Source organism: Anarhichas minor, unplaced genomic scaffold (assembly GCF_050575085.1).
Source record: "Anarhichas minor isolate MPS153535 unplaced genomic scaffold, ASM5057508v1 ptg000024l, whole genome shotgun sequence".
NCBI classification, from domain to species: Eukaryota; Metazoa; Chordata; class Actinopteri; order Perciformes; family Anarhichadidae; genus Anarhichas; species Anarhichas minor.
Window position 1 is genome coordinate 3,037,533 of NW_027466470.1, and position 20,091 is coordinate 3,057,623.

The following is a 20,091-nucleotide window of genomic DNA, read 5'->3' on the forward strand; positions in this document are numbered from 1 at the left end:
GAACTTCCCTGACGTAGAATTGAGCAATTCTTCCAGCTATTAAATCTGACATTACTGGCTATAAATATCTACTCGTTACATTTAATGTACCGACTGAAATAACAGTACCAAGTGGAATCGAAGCTTCTTCATGCAAACAATACATGCATTTGATCCTTTTTGTACTGGGATCTCAAACAAAATGACTTTGTATGGTTTAGCTTGACGCCAATCAACTCAATCATTTTAATGCGCCGTGTGATTGGCCCACTCAGCAGCAGCTACAACTCTTACACTCTGTGGCGTGGTGAATATATTTGACGGAGTCGGCAGTTCAGCGTTGGTGTCATAGTTTTTAAATGATACCCAGCACTAGTCAGGATTTTAGTCAGCAAAGTTAAGCTAGTAGTCAACCACCAAGCTGTAAAGCTTGGTGGAAGACGTTTTGCTCCGAGAAATACATTTTAGCATTTACATTATTTAGTTAATTTAGTTTAAATTTCCTCTATAAGATCATGCACGTTTAATAAAACTGAACTTTCAGTGTTGTATTTATCCTTTTTATTCATTTGATGTGGTTGTAGGATATATCGATCCATGAATATCATTTCTGGTTATCCACCATTAATGGATGAGAGTAAGAATAGAGTTCAAACAGTGGCTGACTTTCACCAGCTGACTCTTGTCTCTCAGCAGCAAATATTTGTCCAGGGGAAAGGACGGGTGAACTTTGAATCCTGCTATTGTTTCTCTTATGCAACTCTACATTGTTTGGACTTGCTTTTCTAAACAATTATAGATCCAAACTCTGCGTCCCACATGAATCGGCTCACACATATGGAACACACATGTACACATACAAAGGCTGAATAAATGAGACGCACACGGAAAGATACTCTATATATATATAAATATGTGGACAAGCAATAAAAAATGCTCACACACACACAATAAATCTATAAAATTGCTGTAAATGTAATCAGACTTGTTGTGGATTCCCTGCTCATCAGTGAGTCGCACATGTACACACGCTCACACTTTCACACACAAATGAAAACACATGTCAGATTAGATCCTTAACGAGGGGAGAGTTCGGCGATATGTGTGTGTGTGGGGGGGGGGGGGGGATGATGATGAGGGAAACCCAGTCAGCAACGTCATGCACAGCTGCAATCCCAGGATTTACAGGACTCACTCAGTGATGCTCTCCAGATGTCCCAGAAGCAACACACACACACACTCTTGTGCACGTTAAGGGGGCATCTTTTAGAGTAAACATTTGGATTTAATAGTGACGATAAAGCTTGTTTCGGCTCAGCTTATTTCAATCCACTTGGATCATTGGATGTACAGTAAGCATGAAAACGACAGAGATGAGTGAACAGATGGATTGCAGGATTGATAGGATGAAGAGGTCAGGAGGATTTAACCCCCCCCCCCCCAACACAGGCATCTCATTTAATGTGATGACGGTTGGACGTGGCTAGTTTTAAATCTTCGGGGTCTTTGGAGTTTTCAGGCTCAGGCTTCATTTGTACTTTGTCTTTTTTTTTATATCATAGTTTCTTGGGTCCTGATCCCACATAAAAGCAATCAGTAATGCCTTGATGCATGTGTGGCATGTCCTAATGCAGCATCACCTTCACAGGAGACATTCACAACAACGCAGATGTTAACCAGATGTGTACTTTCAGTGTAAAGCGTGTTCTTAGGATAATGCGTTTTCATACTTTCTGTATTTTTCTGTACCAATGGCACTAAAGTGACACCAATGATGTTGTTCAACTTAGAGATTGTGAAGTACTTGGCTTTTACGTTTGTTTTGGACTCCATGGGAATCTACTTTGGACGTTTTTCCTGGAGCTACAGCAGCTTTCACACCTCAGCAAAGCTCTCGGGGAAAACAGCTGTAGCTCCAGGAAAAAACCTGTCCAATTGGCTCAAGTGTGAAAATGGTCTTACATGAACTTTAACAGGATTAAGATATCTCTAAATGTATTGTATTATAGGAATTCAATATGGCTTTGCTTTAATTTTCCCTACAGTTTTTAATGTAGATCATAGACTGATGGATGGAAAAGATTGACACTGTAGTTACTTGAAAAAGTCTGGTGCAGTTCATACAGACGCTAAAGTGCACCTTGTGCGTCGATGTCAGATGCCGAAGAGCGTTACAAAGCTTCGGTATATGACGTCCTGGAAATGCGATGGGCTGGTTTTAGAGTCGCGAAAGTCAAAATAAAAAATTCCCATAGTAATCCACCAAATATAAATGACATCATCGGATTCCCAAAATCTGCCTCCTTGTGAACTTAAAAAGGCCCGTGAAGACTCAATGTCACGCTTCGGACAGTTCACCGCCAGGATACGACGGTCAGAGGTCGGTCAGAGGTCGGTCAGGAGGCCAAACTGTGTTCTGAGTCGGCCTGGGAGGCTTTGTCCTTTCTAAATATGCGCGACGGGAAAGCCGCCCCCCATTGGAGCAAAAATGGCTGTTCATTAGCAGCATGGACAATAAAGTCTTTTTCTTTCACAGCTTGTAGAGGAATGTGTGTTATCTGTCTGGGTAGAAATGCCCCAGGGTGACCTCCCATTGAGACATGTATGTAGAAGATACACACACACACATCTTGTGGGCAGATGATGAACAGATTAAAATGTGTGGGAGGCACACACACACACACACACACACACAGATATGCATACACAACAAAAAAGAAACGCTCATACATGGATGTAACAGAATGTATTCAGTCTGATGACCCAAATCTGTGTCATGAGCTCTGAGTTATTTTGAATCAGACTGCTGACTGAAGGAAATGCAGGAAATGGGTGTGTTAGTCAAGTGTTGAGAGCAAAACCATCAGTGTGTCACTGGAACACCATTTGTTCTGGTATTCTAGGCCAACACTTTAATAAAGTGCACACCAAAATGAGTGAGTAGCGGTGGTGTTTCGATCCTTTCCCAACGTAGTAAATTTCTGCATTAGAGTCCTACTGTATATTAACAGCTTTAAAAAGAAAGGGTCTTTATTATGAGCAATAGGAAGTTGCTGGTGCTTCCTTTTATCACTCATGATGCTAAAGTGTTCGCCCGGAGCTCCAAAATCAGCGATTCACAAAGAACAGAAGACTCATTCTGTTTTTTTGTGACTGAAAAGCTCATTTGGCAAATGAGCTTATCCTCCTCTAACTCGGTTTATTTCTCAAAAGCAGCTTGTTAAGTTACAACACCAGCAGGCATTTCTGCGTAATATCATCATTCTCTGAAATTAAGGCTTTTTTACAAGCTCCAACTGCTCTTTATCTTTCTGTCTGTCTGTCAACGAGACTCTCTCACTGCCAAAGTGAAGCAATCCCCGCAGGGCTTTTCTACATGTGTGTCTGAATAGAGCTAGCTAATTAATGTCACATGTTTTTTGGGGGAACAACAGAGGCGAACGCATGGCCTCTCCGTGAATGCGGACGAACTTGTCGAGGGCCAACACATGTCAGAGTGCAGTGGAAGTGACACGGTGTTTATTGCTTTGCCCCTAACTCACTTCGGAGAGGTGTGGATTGAGTGTCGCTTGACAAAGGGCCCCTTTCCTCCCAAAACGACGTTCGCTCCCCTCAAACTTCTTCACAATAAACCCCCCTAATTTTCCACCAAAATCTCATTTCATCCTTCAGGTTTCCCAAACAGTCTGTCTAAGAAAGAAAGGGGGGGTGAATAGTGTTCTCCTTCTCGTCTGTGTCTGTTCCTAAATGAGACCAAATTCCACCTCTTCCCCGTCTCCGTTTTAATTTCCCAGCAGGATTGTGCATCCGTGTGGCTTTGTATCTGCGCGGCCGAGGTGAAGGAAGGATGAGGATATTCATACTTTTTCTGCTTGGCCCAATTTATTATTTGGGGGCAGAGGGGGGGGGGGATTTGTGTCGCTGTTACTCGTTTTAATAGGATTTGCTTGAAAACATTTTTGTTTTTGGAAGCGTACTGTAGATACTGGGTTTACCGCATCACTTAATCAAGGTTTGAATGTTTTTGTTTGTTATTGCTTCTGATAAACCTCATGGCCATAAAATGAAATGTGTGTGGGTGGATGGATGGCACTAGTAAAGGCGAGTGTGTGTGCTGTGAGTGTGTGTACTTTTTGTGTACGAGAAAATGGCTTCTAATGAGTGCTCATGGCTCTACTGAGTAGCTCTGCAAACATTGAGTGTGTGTTTGCTCTTGTACTTATATCTTTGAGGGGACCATTGTTTTGATGTTGCGAGTGAGGACTATTTTACACAAAGGGCTATGTCAGGGTTTAGACTAGCTTTTAGGGTCAGATTTATGATTAGGGGCAAGGACTGAGTTATGGTAAAGAAATTCAGGAACACCAATTTGTCCCAGTCTCATTGGGAGTGACAAAACTCACAAGCCAACCGTTGAAATCACAATCAAATTGTTGAAATTACATTTATACCTCGTTAATTTTCCACAGCAAATATGTTTAAATGGAAATGTAATGACCCCCAGACACAATCATTTTTAATTGAATGGATATTTAATCAACATAATGAGAAAATGTTCACAAAATAGGCACAAAATGTTGATACTGAACAAATCACCAAAGTGTTCACTGACAACGTATTTCTTTTTCCCCCTACAATATCTGCAATGCAAAATCTAAAACATAAATACACTTTTTTGGCACTGAAGGGAAAGATGTAGGTCTTGAAGCACAGGATACAATGTGTTTTAGATTATTAACATTTATTCAAAGCCACCATCTTTCCCTAACCCTAACGAAGTCTTTTTTTTATTGCCTAAGCGTATCCACGCGCAGAACACAGGATGCTAACCCCGCTCTCCAAAGTCAAAATCCCAAAATGTAGCACGTCACTCACTAAAAAGGGGCTTAGGAATATAACTTAGGCAACAAATTACCATTTAATGAACCTAGTTCTGAGTAGACGGGTTTGCACAAGCAACCATTGCTCATTAGCAATCATTGTGTAAATAAGCAACCTGCCAGTTTCTCCAACCATTTACATGACTTTGTGTCAAGCAGCGCTTCCTATTCATTTGTAACTAATCATGAAGGAAAGCGTCACACAAAGGAGGAAGGTTTTTAGCAAATACATATAAAACTTCCAGGTAACGCAACATTTAACCTCTTTTCTTGTGTCTGAGCTAAAGCCCACACCACCTGATATCCCATAGTGCTTTGAGAAGCAGTAGCATCCCATAAAAAATGAATAGGGGCTGCGTCACATCCAGTGGCTCTTAACACTTACAGAAAAGTAGGTCCTCACAAGCACAGAATTACCAACTTGGATTTTTTTTATGAATAATAAAAGTGTGTGTGTGTGTGTGAGTGTGTGTGTGTGTGTGTGTGTGTGAGTGAGTAAGACAGCCAGAGGAAGATGATGTAGATTTTTTTTGGTTAATACGGGGGAGGTGAGAAACTGGGAGTGATGGACTGGTGTGTGTGATGGCAGGTGGCGTCGTAGTGTGTTTTCTGCTCAGACACACGGATGCAACACACACACACACACACACACACACACACACACACACACACACACACACACATGTGCCATCTGTACCCTCCCAGCAGAGCACAGAACGACTGGTCAGGCTGAGCTTATCGGCACCAAAACACAGAAACCACTTGTGTTTTACAAAATCTGAACATTGTAGCCGACGGCTTCTCAAATGTGTGTGCATGGACTGGTATTACTCACAATGTGGGGACTTAAATCTGTATACCCCGTGATATGCTGAACTTTTAACAATTGAGGAGATTCAAAGGTTACAAACTGCTTCACCAGATAGCAATGGGAGACAAACAATGATAAAAAACACACATTCAAATTGTGTTGTGTTCGTATACTGTTTGATTTACATGAAGCTGAGGTAGCACCTGCACATCAATGTTTTCTGGATTAACACAACTTCTTGTATTTTGAACAAAGGAAGACTTCCTTCTTCCAAATTGGAACAACACACTCTCTTATGTTATTGGCACAATTGCTTTTTCTGTCAACAACTAGTTAACACCTTTTTCCGGACCTTGTTGAAAGCCATTCTCGATAAGGAAGAAAAATAAGGTAGAAGTAACAATTACAATACTTGATCAAACTTTAAACTCCTGAAAATGTGGTTTGGGTGTATCAAAAGTGGAATGTTTCATTTTTAAAGCCACATGGTTGACAGAGAAGTTTTTTTGGAGGAATCGTTTAATGTCTGGAGAGGAAGTCGGAGAGCAGACAGTGTTTGCACAGACAGATCCAGATGAAGGGAAAAAAGACGTGAATGGAATAAATGGACGACGGAGGGAGAGGGGTGTGACGCTGCTCTGCAGAAACACTGTGTCACTCCCAACTTCAGCTTTGCTTTGCAGGAGGCGAATGTAACAACAGCCCAGACTTCACCCCGTAAAACGCTCCCGTGATACCTTCCAGATGTGTGTTAAGAGGTTAGCCGGCGGGAATGCAACACAACACAACACCACGAGCATGTTAACAAGCCGTAGTGTTTTGAGCGGAGCAGGGTGAGGGCGTCAGCTTGTAGCTCAGTACTCCGGTAGCTTAAGAAGGAGGCCGGAAAGGAATGCGGGGCTGTGTGAAAATTCCCCTTCTCCGTCTGGATCTGATTTATTTAAAGAGATAATCTTCCACATCCCCATTTGTGCTAAATTTGGTAACGTCGTCGGTGCCAGGTGGTCACTGCTTTGGTCAGTTTGCTTTGCACTTACTTACTGTGTCAGAACTATTTATTTGATTTTCACTCTATTTTATTTCTGTGGGTTAAAGGCCGTCACGCACCGTTTTTTTTGTTTAATTAATTCTCACGTCAATATATTCTTAATATCAAATTGGACATTTTACAAATGAGTCCCTAGAAGTGGATGATCTTCTAAAACAAATGCTATAAATTGTAATATTGAATCGCAATACTTAAAAATCCCAATATATGATGAATCGAACACAAAGTATTGTGATGTTATCAAATCAGGATTTAAGCATATCGGCCGAGCCCAACTGTTTAGTGAGATTTCAGTGAGCAAGTAAAACGTAACTGTGTAATTGTAACCGAGCGGCACATTCCTCCTTCATAACTGGAGGAAATTGCACCCTTGGGCAGAGAACATTAGATCTCACGGTCAAGGGTGCATTTCTCGGTAGAAAATGCGAATTTAAAAGCTTTATAAATGAACTGATTTGGTGCGTTTTGTTTCAGCTAGTGGTATATGATTCCTCCATCAACTTGCACTTACTGTTACTGCGCATCGCTGTGGCTAAGAGTGCCAGTTAACGGCATAAAATGTTAATTTAAACATCTGCTGTCGGAGTGGGGCCCCCAGATGGAATGGCGATCGTTTCGCCCTTGAGCAAGGCATTTGCTACGGACAGCTGCACTTGGAGGGCATGAGCCGGTGTGGTTAATGAGTGCTGTGAGGAGATGGGAGAGGAGGCTGCAGGGCTGCAGACCGAGCGACTCTCCTTAACTAGAGTGTGAAGACACAGACCCCACTTCATTAAACGGGCCTGTCTCGGTAAACACCGACTGCCTCCAGGACCGGCTGGAGTGACTGAGTGAGCGAGTGTAGCCATCTGCATGCAGACAGACACACACACTCCATCTCTGGCTCTCTCTCTCTCTCTCCCTATTCTCCCTTATTTTATGATCTGACATGGCGGTGGAGGTTTCATGCTATGAATAAAAATGCCATCGCCTAAACATCACCGTCGGCGCTAAGACTTCACAAGTGAGCACAGTTAAGTCCATTTCTCACTGGGCGTGTAAAGCTTTCTGCGTACACATGGAGAATAAGACTGAGAGGGAAAATCAAGTGAGCGACGCAGAGATGAAAAGAGAACAGATTTTTTCTACACCTGCTCAAATACCTCGATTTAAACATCAAAAACACTGTTTATGCCCTGAGCTGTCAGCGCTGATGCTACGTTATAAGTGTAAACAGACTTGCCTGAGAATAACTGTTTGACACGACAGTGATGTTGTTTGTTTAATTTTAATAGATATTTTCAGAGGATGTTGTTGCAGTAATATGCAGGTTATTTAAATAAATGACTTGCAGCATGTTAGTTTACAGCAGGACGTACAGACAGTCACGTCTACAATGTTTCTTCATCTTTATGGGTCTGGAAGCTGCTTGTTATTGATTGCTGATGCCATTTCATTTGTGGTGAGTTTGCTACGAGCAGCTTCTCCGGTATGATTGTGTTCGATTCTGATGTTTTGATAAAGTGTCTCAGAGGGAAACATCTTTCTCTGCTGGTTTTCTGTTGACAGTGAAAGAAACATTTTACTATTTAGAGTTTCCGCCGGGGGGGCCTGCAGCTTCGGGGACATTTTCTGAAAATGCATTTTTTTTAACCGAAATGTGTTCTAACAGCAACTTTTCTGGCGGGAACAGTGCTAACTGATCTTTTAGTATTACTTAGGGGTGTCTATGTGGCCTATGGTCCAAGACCAACACCATTTAACACCAATGCCCCTGGCTCGATTCAGGCCGGGGACCTTCTTTGCATGGCCCCTCTCTCTATTTCCTGTCTGCCTCTTCACTCTAAGAAAGACGAAAGAAAGACGAAAATTTGGAACAGACATCCAACCTGGACTCAAGGATGAACTAGTTAGATTTTGGTGATGAAAGGTCCCTGTGACCTCTCTGGCCATAATTAAATTCATATGCTAATTGTGACAATTTCACACAAAAATGCATATTTTTGGGAAATTGTCAAAGATTTCACAAAGCATTAAAAGACTTGAGGGTTGTGACACAGTGTCCTCCACCTGCTCAAGACCTCAGAAACCTGTAAGTGGTAATCCTTTAGATTTGGTGACAGCAAATGTGAAAGAAGCTGGAGGAGTCGCCTGCAGCTCTTCGTCTTACAGCTCACTGACTGCTCCATTACTCCCTGCAAGATTTCAAACTGTCAAAACATATGGAAAATGACCGTTGTCTTGTCTTGTAGATGCATTTTTGATGCGGTCAATGTCAAGCTCACTAACAAACACATCGCGTTACCTGTGATATTTGAGATTTACTGCATCTGTGTCCAGCAGAGAGAGACGCCATTAAATCAAGATGTCTGTGAGAGATTTTAAGGAAGAACAGCAAGATTTCCCGCGTCAAACTCATGAAGAGACTCTTTGAGAAACCGGCGCCTAACAATCCGTCCGTCTGCACGCTAACGTTGTTAGCCGTGAGAGAGATCAGCAGTCGACGGCTGAATTCCTCAAGTCCGAGATGAGACGGCTGTCTGAGCTTTGGTCCGTACTCGGCGAGGAAGTCGCTCACCGTGTGGGAAGACTGTAGGTGTTTCTGTCTAGTTCAGCCGAAGCAAAAATGTTCAACCTCGCTCGGTTGTTATCTGGTTACGTCAGGAGCTCCGTTTTTATTTTTTGTGTATATTTCTGTCTCATTGGACACATTCCACACATTCTTACCTGAGAGCTTTTACCGCTGATCAGCAAGCCGCCATGCTGAAGGAATATTTTGATACTCTACCCAGCTTCCTTAGGAATACTCTCTGTTCTCGTGTCGGGAAAAGGTCAGAGGTCAGCTTTAACGCGGTGACCCCAAAGCTGGTATGGATTTTCTGTCTTGCTCAGGTCCAGGCTGTCCGTACTTTACCCTTTTCAGCTTAAGATACCCGTCAGGCAGAGTTGTTTCCACAGCTGGTTGCAAGAGGAAGAAACTTGTTATATAACTTAACATGTTGTGTAGAATATGATTTATTTGTATAGTACTTTTAAAAAACAGTCACAAAGTGCTTTCAACAACAGAAAGCAACTGTCCACACAAGGAGACTGTCAGATGGGGAAATCATGGTCCAGGAATGCCAACAAAACACTTAAAAACAGCGATATGAAGACTTTAAAAATAGTTTTTAGAAGATTCTTACAGACATGCGATATTCCAGAGTCTTAATGTCTGAGGCATCGTAGACTACATCCACTGGGTTTTCCCATCGTGACTGTCAAGAGGGGGAATCTGAGGCTGGGTGGGCAGCACAGATTATCTGCAAGAGCCGTCCAAACATGTCTGATATGTGTGACCTGGTACGTCTGAACAAGTCCCGTAGTGTGAAGGGAAAACAGACAGACCATAAGTGGGTTTTCCAAGTCCAGACAACCGCATACTGTTGCAATTATCATGACGGAAAAAAAGTCTGAGTATGTGAGGGTTGTCTGTGTGACAACATCACCATTCATGCTTTTTGCGTGGCATTTTACGGCGTGTATAGTCTGTCCATACTGCAATATAAACACACACGTGTGGCTACGCTCAGATACTACTATATGAAGTATGAAAAGTGAAAAAGACTACATATGGTGGGTGTGAATGTTATTTACTTAGTTTACATACTTATTTTAAGCCCAACCATGATGTTTTTCCAAAACCTGCCTCTGTTTCATGGTAGCATAAATTAACGTGGCATAAAGTGACAATGCAAAGAAATAAAACAAATGTTATCATGACGTGTGGAATATCTTTAAAATGTGATATTTTTACGCCTTCCCATGAGGTCAGGTTGGATATATAGTATATACTTACTTTTCATTAGTCATGTTTGCTAGCTGGAATTGTTGTTGTTTCCTTTTGCTTATGTGGATAAAACACAAAGCGTTATTATTCAAGTGCATTTTTCAGAAATATCCCTTCAGTCCGCCATGTCAGCTGCTACATCAGAGTTATTTCCTACAGAATTACATGAGAGCAAACAATTTAGTTAGGTTTAGACAACAAAACGACTTAGTTGTGTTTAGGAAAGGATTGTGGTTTGGGTTAAAATAACTGTGGAAGTGTTAATTAGTGACAAAATAATGTAACTGTTTAATGGAAAAAACAGTGTTTGTTAGACTGATTCACGTGCCCTGTGTGACTTTCAGATGGTTATATACTTCACTGGTTAATGATTACGTGGATCACATACGATTTGATTTGATGATTATTGTGGATATCTAAAGACGGCCTGCTCAAACACATCAAGTATACCTGCAGATGCTGCACACGAGGCACTTGTTTTGCAGACAAACGGCTGTACGAAGCATATACGAGTACGGACTTGCTGACACTTGAGACGTTGTGAAGCGGACAGTGGGTGGACAGACGGGGTGTCGGCGGGTAAAAGATGAGGCGCTGCAGCGGTGGTGGGAGGTCCGCACAGACAGCAGCGACTGATGAGGTCTCTCAGTGCGCTCAGTGGGATCCTCAGAGCCTCACCGCGCTTCATATTTCTGTCATCGCTGTCCGTCTCTCTCAGTCTCTCTCTGTCTCTCTCAGTCTCTCTCTGTCTCTCTCAGTCTCTCTCTGTCTCTCTCTGTCTCTCTCTGTCTCTCTCTGTCTCTCTCTCTCTGTCTCTCTCTGTCTCTCTCTCAGTCTCTCTCTCTCTGTCTCTCTCTCTCTCTCTGCCCGTCGCTTTCTCACCCCTAGAAAGAAGAGTAGCTTCTGCTTCAATCTCCGTTCACGCTGCACTTTCCACAATCTGATTTATTTTCTCTTATTTCCCAGCACACAGTTGAGACAGAGTTGTTTTCTTATCAGCATGAAACGCAAAACATGCACACGAGGTGATTCTTCACTTTTGATGTGGACTAGTGGATATATGGAAGAAAATATGTGGTTGGATGTCTTACTTGTGGGAAACAAATCAGATTGTATCTGAATGTGAACACAATCTGGAGACACACGCTCACACGTTCTTAGACTCTTTGACAATAAACACCTGATATACTATAACCTAAGAATATACATTGAGCATACATTGAATTATTCACCATACAGCTGCTCTATCTGCTCATGAGTGCTGATCTTCCGTCGTTCACTTGAGACAGATGTCATGATTTAGGGACTCAGGGCAGCATCAACTGTAAGGACCAGAAAACTAAACCCTGCTAAAAAGGCCAATCTGCTGACCTAAATTGTTTTTTGGGGAAACGCCTCAAATAAGTCAAAAATACAGAAGTCCCCGGTGTCCAAAACATGTCTGAGAAAAACAGATATGAGATCTTTTGTTGTGGTTTCACGGTTTGGGTGTGTCTTTTAGGCTTCACTGGCTTGTGACAAATGTTTTTACTGAGGGAATTTTGGATTTCTCTTTGTATCAACAGCCGTCAAAAACAACAGTTTTCTCCATGTTTTTAGTGATAGAATGTTGTATAAATCAGATTATGATTGAAATACAAACAAAGCCCTCTGGATAGGAATGACATTGGAAACTTTGGTTACGCATACATGGAATTTGTCTCCGGTTTCCACTCCGCTCTCAATGTACAAACACAAATTTACAATAAACAAGAAAAATATATGTATAAAGAATAAAAAAGGGCAGGTGAATAGGGTAAAAATACTAAACTAATAGATATATCACCACGAAACTTTCCCAGTAGTAAAATACACTTAAATGTGTATTTTGGATGTTTTCTCTCCACGAGTCTGAAAGAAGACATGAAAAAAGCCCAGAATCTCAAAATGTACCAGTGCATGAAAAACAATGTGTTTGCCTCCTCATAAACATTTGTAGTAAATTGATTTTCTTGTGAAAAATCAGTGGAACGCCTCTAAAAGGGAGTTTTTGGACGAATAAATTAGTCTCAGACACATAAATTACTCATGCATATGTTCAACATCTGTTTGCATTTAAGCGAAGACGTGTAAAACACTCGAGGAGGAACAAAAACCAGTGCTCTCTCATCCATTAGGGCATGTTAATTAAAAACAACAAAAAGTAATAATTATGGACTCATATTCATCCAAAGATCAGCACAGCTGTCATTAGCACCATCCTAAACCTGCATCTCCTCTCTCCTCCTTCAGGTACGACTACGTGGAGGTTTACAACGGCGGGGACGAGCTTTCGCCCATGTTGGGGAAGTTCTGCGGGAAGATCGCACCGTCCCCGATCATCTCCAGCGGCAGCCAGCTCCTCATCAAGTTCGTCTCCGACTACGAGACGCACGGGGCGGGATTCTCTGTCCGCTACGAGGTCTTCAAGACAGGTGTGTTAGCTCAGTGGTCTCGTTACGAACCCGCTGAAATGCCCTTGTTGCATCAGCTAAAAGCCAGAAGCGGAGCTGCAGTTGCTCCGCTGTTTTCTCCACGCTCCGCTGAATGTGATGAATCGCCTCATGGAAAGCAGCCAATTTAAATTCAATTGTAGTTTAGCCAGGTTTCCACAGGTTTGTTCTGTTGCTTTTTGGATCAATGGCGTGCTCCATATTACTACTGTGAGAAATAATCAGCAGTTCATTTATTTTATTTTTACATATTTTACATGTTTCAAGAGGCTGGCAGGCTGCTGAAGAGCAGCAGGGGGTGAAAACAAATCAAATACACTTTTATACAGGAATTCCTGTCCTCTGTGACTTTAAGGGAAATCTGGTGCCATATATTCTGCAGAGTTCTGGTTCTGTGCATGTTATCTGATCACTAAAAAGATGTCTGAGGGGAGAAGAATCATGATCATATTAGTTGTAAACAAACCCTACAGGTTAGCTGAAAGAGGAAAACAAGGGAAAACTGTACAATGATTCCCATAGCTGTGGGAATCTTTCAGGGACGGGATGAAAACAACCACCACCTAAAAATATGAATAAGTATTATGACATGTTGTCCTCATACTGTGTTCGTAGCTAAACCTGCGAAAAAGTGAATGCACTGTGATCCGTAGAAACTCCAAGAAAGCCAAACGTATGTAATCCACGTGATCATTAACCAGGAAGTATAACGACAGCACAGAGTCAAGGTCCATCTATTTGGCACATTACTTCCGTACTTAAGTAACACCGCCTCCGTAGATATTTTAACACAAACGACGATCTTTTCAGAAACCTAACCAAGTAGTTTCCTGAAGAGATGGGAGTTTATTCTGAAAAGAGTAACGACCTGAAATTGACACGTGTTGCTGGACAAAACATGAGGAATAACTTTTCGTAAGACATCACACTAACAAGGGTTGCATCTGTCCACATGAAAGCTGCATGTTAAAACATGTGATGGTCCTCGTGCAGTCTAATTACTGTGGAAATTTGAACAATTCTTTACGCCACATGGATTTCACACACAACAACAAAACATCCGCTTTCTCCCGAGCTCCTAAAATAACCTTTCAGAGAATAAAGTCCAAGGTTGTCCAAACAGCCCGAGCTGAACCTGAACCTCTGGTGCGCTGACCCCTAAGCCTGCAAGTTACATAAACCCAAAGACCCAGAATGCCATTGGAGGAACGGTGCGTTCTTAGCTGGGGCAGGATGCGAGCAGGACAGACCTACATAAACACTGGCCTGCCGAGGAAGGAACCTTGTCCTACATTTGTATTTGCTCTTCTCTCCTGGGTCCACTTGAGTGTCTGCCAAACGGCGAGTCTCCTGTGACCACTTCAGCTTCCACCAATGAGGGTTGGCGATAAATCAGATAAAGAAAAGAGGGACATGCGATTATGTGAGATTCCTCTTCTTCATTTTTTTCCAGTTGTTTGCACCCCTGAGGGCAATAACCATTCACAGATTCACAGGATCCAGGAATAAGTATTCCCAGGAGGACTTGTGTTGAAGGTATTGTAAGATAAAAAATGGAAAAGGCAAGTGCTTTTTTTTGTATTTAAATGAGGAGACAGTAATATGAGTGAGGTGAGGAGCTCCTCCAGGCTCTGCTCTAACGTCTGTTCCTCTACAAAGTGTGGCCCCACTTCTGTTGCACCTTTTTAAATCTGCTTGTATCGACTTTAATTTCAGGGTGCAAAGTGGAGTCGAATGACAGGACGTTATTAGAGAGTCAGTGTAATAAATCTTTAAAAGTAGGTCAGCAGAGTATCGGCTTAGAAGGAGCGTCGGTCCTGAACATTTTCCCCGGTGGAATGTTTCAAATGTAGCTTCCACATAGACTTGTGATGATTTATATTGGAGCTCCAATCGCTGATATAATGATCACATTGGGATTTATAGTGCATTCATAGAGCAGTCTGGGTCACCATGACATTTACTTTCTGAAGAGATCCAACTTCTTATTTTCTTTTCATGAAACACACAGCTATGATGGTGGTGGAGGTTTGAAGAGTCTAATAGAACAGGAATGAACCGTCACTTTCTGTATGTGAATGGGATTTAAAGAGTCACTTCTCCCAGTTCCTCTAAGGATCTTTAAATTATTAAACCGCTGCACCGTTTAAGGGTTAAAGGTCATTTTTACTTTGGAAACAGCAGTTGAGAGAATAGACTTTGGTCAAATAGTAAAGAAAAATGACATCCTGTGTCTTTCCCGGACCACTTTTCCTTGACCTCGATGGAAAACATCGTGGGGTTGAAGACGGATGTAAAGGATGATTCATAAGGACTTGATGTTTTTGTTTTTATTAATAACTTTATTCATAACAAATAGAAAACGAGTACAGTGAAAAACTCAATGCTGCACATTTCAAGTAAGAGTTCCTTTCCAAAAACAGAATCATGGCACAACGTGGTCCTGAAGACACCGACTGCATATGAAGCCACAGAAGCATTTTTGAGTTCTGGCATCTGGAATGTTGGCAGCGCGATAGAGTCACAACCGTGCACGATGCAGTCAAGAAACTTTACAGATGTGTAGTTGGGATCAAAAGAAAGGCAGAGTTTTTTGAAGATGATTGTGGTGCGAGTAAGGGAGCAGGAAGTAGGGCGGTCGGGTGCCATTGTTGTTTTGTTTTTAAAGTGCTTACTGAACAATTAGGGACCTTTTACTGGAAGAGCTCCATCAGTTGATGAGGATCATGTGATCTGATCAAAAGCTCCATTAAACGCAATACTCCATCTGAAAGTCGAGATATTTCATTTAGAAAATTCAAATCGGCTCTTAGTGGATCGCATCTTTGACTTTCTTGTATTGAAGCAGTTAGTAGATGAATAGAATCCTTTAATGTTGGGTTTGAACGAGGTATAAACTCGTCAGGTACGTGTTTCTCCTCACGCCGCTGCTCCTGTCCCTCCTCCTGTTTGTCGGAGAAACAGGGCAACTTGTTTTCCTGTTGTTGAGAACGTCCGGCCGCCGTCTCCACTTTACCGTCTGCAGTTCAGCTGCAGGACGAGCTGGGAATGTTCTGTGTGTGAACGTGAAGTGGCTTCATCGACCCTTTCTGTGTGTTTACACTGGTTATCTTTTCATGTCTTTTGTTTGTCTTGTGTTGCTATGAGCCTGTAGCTAGCTGTCTGGTTTTTTGCAATTCAGTGTGTATCTGGTTTCCATTGTGTGTGTGTGTGTGCGTGTGTGTGTGTGTGTGTGTGTGTGGGGGTGCCTGCAAAAGACAGGTGCACGGGACCCCAGGCTCATTTAGCTAATGGGCTGTTTGTCCTTGGAGGCAACAGGGGTGACCCGCAGATGAGATGGATGCTCTGGCACAGAAGAGGGGGTTTCGAAACTAGGACAGCACGTGTGTGTGTGTGTGTGTGTGTGTGTGTGTGTGTGTGTGTGTGTGTGTGTGTGTGTGTGTGTGTGTGTGTGTGTGTGTGTGTGTTGGCCTCAATATGGGTCCTCTCCCCTCTAACAAGTTAAAAACAGCGCGTGTACTCACTCAGGTAATCCCCCTGCCATGTTACTGCCTCTTTTCTCACCACATTTCAAATCCATTACAGCCAGAGCAGCATGATGAAAGTCGCTGCTAAATGGAGCTGCTGCTCTTGTTACAAACAGGCCTTCCACTCTATTGAGATCTCCCTATTTGTCTCTCTCTCTCTCTCTCTCTCTCTCTCTATCTGTCTGTGGCATCATTCCTCCCTCGCTCTTTACCTCTCCTCCCTTCTGTCCGTCTCTCTCCTCCACGTCTGTCATTACGTTGAAAAAAAACAACAACCAAAACAGCACCACAAGAGGCCGTAACCCTCGCTCAGATGACAAGCTCCGCCTGGCCTTAAAGATAGCGCTCTGCGGCAATTGTGGGTAAATCTCTGGATTAATGAGCGTTGGCTTGTAGAGCTCTGGCACATCCACCTCTCATAACCATAACCATAACCATAACTCCACCCTCCGCTGACCGCAGAACGCATATCATTCATAAATGATAGCCAAGTGAGCCCTTCTTCAGCAACCTGGAACTACATTTGCACCAACTGTCTCGTTTTATTGCAGGTTTTCAAACGAAACACACACGTCTCCATGGTTTAGTCGACTTGAAGGGCCGTTGATTAAAAAAAGATGAAAGAAGGAAAAAAAGATGGATGGACAGAATGAGAGATGAGAGCAATGTGCCATGTTGAAAGGAAAGAATACGCTTGCGTAAGTGACATGAGGTGATATACAGATGTGCTTGAACACACAATATATGCAGCGTCTTTGAACAAACACAAACAGGCTGGCTCGCTTGATGTTTTTGGGGTGTAACTTTGTCTTTTTGAGACATTTAAACAGCGAGAATGGTTTTTCGTCCATCCAAGGAAGTGATTTTTATGTCTTCGTTTGAAGCTTTTTTGTTTTTTTACAGATAAAATGTACTTTGTCGGACAGTTCAAGCAACAGACAGATTTTCACAAATTATTATGACTTCACACACTTTGAATTTGAACGAAGCAGCCAATCACAGGTCATGTCAGAGGGAGTCCCATTGGCTGCTCTACAAATGCAGACGCACGTCCCTTCAGTGAAAGCCAACAGAAAAAGTTGCTGTTCCTGTTGCATTGGCCACCACGACATAGAAGTAAAGCTAAAGTTAGGCTATGAAAGAACTTCACCACAGTCACATGAGTGCGAGTACACACGACGAGGCCTGGAAGGCAGAGTAGTCGGCGTGATGACGTTTCGTAGTCTCATTTAGCCACTTGTTTGCAACCGCCTTTTTAAAGTCACTTCGAAGATTCAAAATTCACTTTACTTATTTTATATCTTAGAATAAAACAATAGAATCTTGTAAGCTTGTGTTAAGCACAGACCTTATTTGAGGCTTCGAACCAAAAACATTTAAGACGAGGGAACCAGAAGTGTAAAAATCTTACGTTATTTGCGGGTTTCAGGACTCGTTCCTGCAGCACTCTGTCGTTTAGCATTCTGCTAACCGTAGCCAGCCCCAGCTTTAATGCATTATAGCAAAAAATAATGTGTTGTTAGTTTTTTTATTTTCCTATATGAACTTCAAGGATATTTTTGCCCTGAAATCAAATTTATTTCTGACCTTGATAGACACGCAGCAGCCTAGATTTCCCACGAGGATCGGTAGATTTACTCAGCCCATCTGCACATTCGACCCACACACACACACACACACACACACACACTCACACACACACACATACACACACTAGAAAGTGTGCCAGCTGAGCAGGATCGAAGCCTGCCTCATCTCTTCCACATCATTCATCATGTCGCCCTTTTAACGACACCACCTGTGTCAACAGCATGGGGTCCACTGGAGTGTGTGTGTCTGTATGAGGATTCATGTTTACAGGCACACCCGGATAACATGCAGGTCACATCTGGCCTGGCAACATAAGAACCCCAAACACACACACACACACACACACACCTAGTGCCTCCAAGGGATGCTTGACCCTCGTCCACGCCTCGCGCCGTCTTTCACCCACAGAGATCACTCGGCGTCTCGTAACATCGCTCATGTCACTTTACGACAAGAGAGGTGTGAACCGCCAGTTGACTGATGCGAGCCGACGCACAGATTTTTCACGAGCCGGTATCGACAGCAGCGCGGATGTGACTGCGGAGAAAACAACTTGTGTACAAAAGGACGACAATGGCAACAACAGCTGCCGCGTAACCCGCCGCTCTGTTTGCACTTTTATCAGGAGACACACTGCTTAGTGCAGGCTTTATTTCATCATTGGGACGACAGATGAAAAATAGCCAGGAACGTTTTACTAATGTGCACTGTCCCTAACCAAATATACCAATAAATAAATCTCACAATCTAGAGGAGCATGCGACACTTTCAAGAAATTTTTGAGGTTTTCGTGCAGCTAAAAAGTGAAACAAGACATTTGCAAAGTCTCTCTTGCGTAACGCTCTTTGTGCCTGTGTAACATCATGATTCCTAAAAGGCATTAACGGTTTTCACAGTATATCACAAGCTGCAAGGCAACCTCAAACTGTCCTCCCACTGTATGTTGCAGATTTATGCACGGAAATAAATAAACAAATGTTGCTCTATGTCACATACAGATTGAATGTAAACGGAGCTGAGAAAGTGAGAACTGTTCAGGAGAAATCCAAAACCCAGAGAAGAATTTAAGCAGAAACGCAACATTAATTTTAATGAGAAGGCGATGAAATTATATATAGAAATATATGAACTCAAAATTCAAGGAATTTGCTCTACCTCGTTGATGATGGAGCGCAACAAGCTCGCGCTACCACACAACAACAATGGTGAGATGAATATAAAAAAGGGAGAGATGTAAACACGACACAGCTGACGATTGTATCACCTGAAGGTGTTACGTGCAAAATGCATGAATGAAAGTGTGAGGAATCATCGTCCGAGGGTGCAACATAACAGCAGAGGCGATGTTTGTGTTTTTTTTTTCTTTTGTGTGAATAAGCAAGTAAAACGTTATTTATGTGGCAGTTTTCATAAATCTGGGTTACACAGAGATTCGTGATTACATACGGTGGATTATAAAGGCTGTGCATTCCTAAAAGATGTGTAATAATTACAAGAAGTCAAAGCAAGAGAGCTTCATTAAAAAGCTAAAAATAAAAATATAGGCCTTCTAGATAATATTACAAAGTGTACAACAGCAGTGATATTTGGCTTCACTCTGAATACAAATTCTGAGGTCGTGGTTGAATGGTTATGTAGGGTAGCGCTTGTGTGCATTTGGACGTGTCTAATGAGCTAACAGGGTTGTATTTGTCCGTGTATCAGTGTGTGTTGTTGTTGTTTGTTGACCATGATTGGTTGTAAACAGCCTCTCAGTGTCCGGGACTGTCAATGAGTGTCTCTCCCCCCCCCCCCCCCCCCCCCCCCCCCCCCCCCCCCTCCCCCCCCTCCCCCCCCGTCACAACACACACTCAGACGGCTCCGACAGGCGAGGGGACCAGGTTTGAACTAGTCATTTGATCTTTTCCCGGGTGTATAAGAGTACATTTTGGGTCATTATGCCAAAGTTTGAAAGGAATGTTTTTCTGAGGAAAACAA

The 20,091-nt window shown here is 42.5% G+C and overlaps 1 protein-coding gene across 1 annotated transcript in view; it reads left to right on the forward strand.

Moving 5' to 3' along the window:
- Positions 1–20,091, forward strand: part of LOC142956629 (neuropilin-1a-like) — a 68,162-nt gene that overhangs the window by 8,455 nt on the left and 39,616 nt on the right. Inside the window, exon 3 of the mRNA XM_076098294.1 lies at positions 12,798–12,979. Coding sequence (XP_075954409.1) covers positions 12,798–12,979 — 182 coding nt within the window. The remainder of the gene's footprint in view (positions 1–12,797; positions 12,980–20,091) is intronic.